Source organism: Orycteropus afer, unplaced genomic scaffold (assembly GCF_000298275.1).
Source record: "Orycteropus afer afer isolate SDZICR_OR568_19922 unplaced genomic scaffold, OryAfe1.0 scaffold00029, whole genome shotgun sequence".
NCBI lineage: Eukaryota > Metazoa > Chordata > Mammalia > Tubulidentata > Orycteropodidae > Orycteropus > Orycteropus afer.
Window position 1 is genome coordinate 16,499,885 of NW_006921616.1, and position 3,577 is coordinate 16,503,461.

Sequence of the window (3,577 nt, forward strand, 5' to 3'; positions counted from 1 at the left end):
AAAAAAAAAAAAAGGAAAAGAGAAGAAATTTTAGCAGCTTAAACAACACATTCTCAGCTCACAGTTCTGTCAGTCAGAAGTCTGGGCATGATGTGACTGGGTTCTCTCTTAGGTCTTGCAAAAATGAAATAAAAATGTCGTCTAGACTGCGTTTCTTTCTGTAGCTGGGGTCCTCTTTCAAGCTCACAAGATTGGTGCAGAATTCAGTTCCTTGTGGTTGTAGGACTGGGGCCTCTGTTCTCTTGTTAGCTATCAAACAGGAGCACCCCTTAACTTCTAGATGCTGCCTGTAGTTCCTTGCTGCATGCCCCTTCCTGATGACTTCTTATGCTTCTTTCAGGAAGGGGCTAGCCCTTTTCAGGGCTCTCCCTGTTAGGCCATGCCCATCAGGATGATCTTTCTTATGATTAATTCAAGGTCAGTTGATTTGTAACATAGTTTTGGCATCATAGTTCCTTGTATTCACAGGTTCTGCCTTCACTTTAGAGGAGATGGTGATACAAGGAATGTATACCAGGAGCAAGAATCTTGGGGGCTTCCAGTTTTTCCTACCAAAATGAGCAAATTCTTTAATGTCAGCTTTCATAAATATGGAGAATAATGCTCAAGATAAAAGGATATCAACAGCAATTGTTAGACATACTTCTCCAACCAAAGGCACTATGCCTTCCATTTTTCCTGTTTTCCTAATGGGATGACTCTTGGGTAGTTGTGTAGACTCTAGCACTCTGTTGTTAGGTGTGAGAGACTGCCACTGGGACTGATAATCCATTTGTCACAGCTTTCAGTCTCTCAGCCAATGGCAAGACTGGTGTATAAGAAATAATTGCTTTCTCCTTGACTCTGCTCTGTTACATGAGAGTGTGTTGAGCTCCAGTTTCTCCTGATATGACAGAGGCTACTTTAAAGTGTTAAAAAGCAAAGATATCACTTTGAGGATAAAGTTGCATCTGACCCAAGCTATGACATTTTCCATTGTCTCATCTGCATGTGAAAGATGAACAATGAATAAGGAAAATCAAAGATGAATGGATATCTTTGAATTATGGTATTGGCAGAGAATATTAAATATATCATAGACAGCCAGAAGAATGAACAGATCTGTCTTGGAAGAAGTATAGACAAAATGCTCCTTAGAAGTGAGGATGGTGAGACTTTATCTCACATACTTTGGACATTTTATCAGGACAGACCAGTCCCTGGAAAGGAACACCATGCTTGGTAAACTAGAGGTCAACAAAAAAGAGGAAAGAAAACCCTCAGTGAGATGGATTGATACATCGATGATGACACATTGATGCATCAATGGACTCAAACATGACAATGATTGTGAGGCTGGCATAGGACCAGGCAGGATTTTGTTCTGTTGTGCATAGGGATGCTATGAGTCAGAACTCACTCAGTGGCCCCTGACAACAACAGCGACGCAGAACTCAGGTTGATCAGTAACGACACTCTTGTTTTTGAAGATGCATTTAAAATGTGGAAGTGTGTACTTCTTAGCTGTTTGGACTGTCCTGGGAATTTCATAAAGATGATTTCTGAAGTTGTTGTAGCTACATAATGTATGTGAACTTTAACTGCCTTGGACTTTGAACCATTGGATAAAGAGAAATGTGGGCTGGAGTATGTATAGTCAAGGTAACTCTACAGCTGTTTCAATACCCAGAGAGTGAGTACTTGATGAGTCTTAATGGACTCTTCCATTACCTTGATACCCTACCTTTCTGTCTCAGTTTTGGGGCAGTGCTGCTCTCTGTTGTCCTCAGTTTTGATAAAGAAAATCACTTTTTTTCAGGAGGGCCCTCAGTATTCCTCGTCTCTCTTACCTGTTACTGAAGTCCTCCCTCTTGTACTCTGCAACCATCCTCCTCATGGTCTCAGGAGATGACTGTCTTGTTGTCTCTTCAAAGCTAACCTCATTCCTACCTGTGCCTCTGCCTCTTTTCCTTCCTTATTTTATCTAGACCCTTGCATTACCAGTCTTCTCCCTTTCTCTCCTGTGTTTCTTCAACCTCTGTCCCTTCTTGGCTCTGGATAAGAAGTTTTGTTTACATGCTTTGCCTGTTGGGACTATCATAGGCAGTTCTTCTGCACTGCTGGGGAGCTACTCTCAAATTTGTTCAGGTTTTTTAATTTAAACTGCTTGTCAGTAGCCTTTTTCCTATGCTGTGTTCCCCAACTAAAACAAAACAACAACAACAAAAAACCTCAACACATTGCCATGAAGTCAATTCTGACTAACAGGACAGAACAGAACTGCCCCACACAGTTTCCAAGGCTGTCATCTTTACGGAAACAGGCGGCCACATATTTTTCCTACATAGCAGCTGGTAGGTTTGAACCACCAACCTTTCAGTTAGCAACCAAGTACTTAACCATTGTGCCACCAGGGCTCCTTGTTTCCCACCTAGCAATTCAGAATCTTTTTTTCTAATGACTTGGAGTTATTGACTCTCACTTTTGAGATCCTGTTGCAATCCCCAAGACAGAGAGAAACGTTCTTGCTTAGGATGTAAAGTATTTTGAGCAGCATATGCTTAGCCTACTCAGCTCATCTCAGCAGAAAAGATGCTTTGCAGTCTTTGCCCTTGGTGTCCAGGACCACCCTGTCTTGGTTCCTTCATGATGATGTGTTGCTCCCAGGCCTGAGAACCCTGGAGAGAGCCCCAACTGGGCTCTATGTTTCCCCAGCACACCACAGAACACCAAACCAGGTTCCAGCTTATGGTGCCTTGACTTCCTCCATCTTTCACAGTGCTTCATGGCACAAGCCTCTCTTTCTTCTTTATTATGCTATTCTTCATTCTATCCCTGCTTTTAAGTATTGCTAATTATCCTTGGTAGGAATAACAAAGAATAATCTTCTTGGACTTGAAATTCTTAAAGTTGATGGAAAGGTCACTGAAATAAATCTGTTCTGACCAGAATTCTCTGTGAGATGAGGGGTAACTGCCTGTCTGGCTATCCCTTCTGGGGAGGCTTATTTCCTCTGTGACTTGGCTTGGCTTTGTGAGAAGTGTAGACGCAACCTTTGGAAAGTCTGAGAAGTATAATTTTTTTCCCCCAGGAATTTAATAACTTCTGGAATAAAGATAAAGCTTTGGAAATGGCTTCATGTTTTTTCTACTTGCAAAATTTTTAGTGTTATTTATTTTTTTTTAATTCTATTTTTAAAAAGGAAACAGGAAGAGAGAGTACAACAAGTGCGTAAGAAATTGGAAGAAGCACTGATGGCAGACATCTTGTCACGAGCTGCCGATACAGAAGAGATGGATCTTGAAATGGACAGTGGAGAGGAAGCATAAGCATATGACCAGGTAAACTCCAACCGGAGGGAGAAGGAGAGGGAGAGGGAAAGATTTGGAACTTAAGATGTTTTCTTGTTATTTCCTCTATCTTGCCTGGGCAAAGACTTCTTGCTGATCATCAGACTTGTCCCTGCAGAGGTTACATATGTGTGGTTGTCTGGCCCTCTCTCTGTATTTAAGGACCATATAAGTTATTGAATCCTCTTGTTCTTATTAAAAGGAGCTCTAGTAGTGTAGAGGGTAAGACATTTGGCTGCCAGCCAGAA

General features: G+C 41.6%; 1 protein-coding gene across 1 annotated transcript in view; it reads left to right on the forward strand.

The window, feature by feature from the left end:
• Positions 1 to 3,308, forward strand: part of MBD2 (methyl-CpG binding domain protein 2) — a 73,990-nt gene extending 70,682 nt beyond the window's left edge. Inside the window, exon 7 of the mRNA XM_007935559.2 lies at positions 3,182 to 3,308. Within this exon, the coding sequence (XP_007933750.1) occupies positions 3,182 to 3,308 (127 nt within the window). The remainder of the gene's footprint in view (positions 1 to 3,181) is intronic.
• Positions 3,309 to 3,577: the final 269 nt, after the last annotated feature.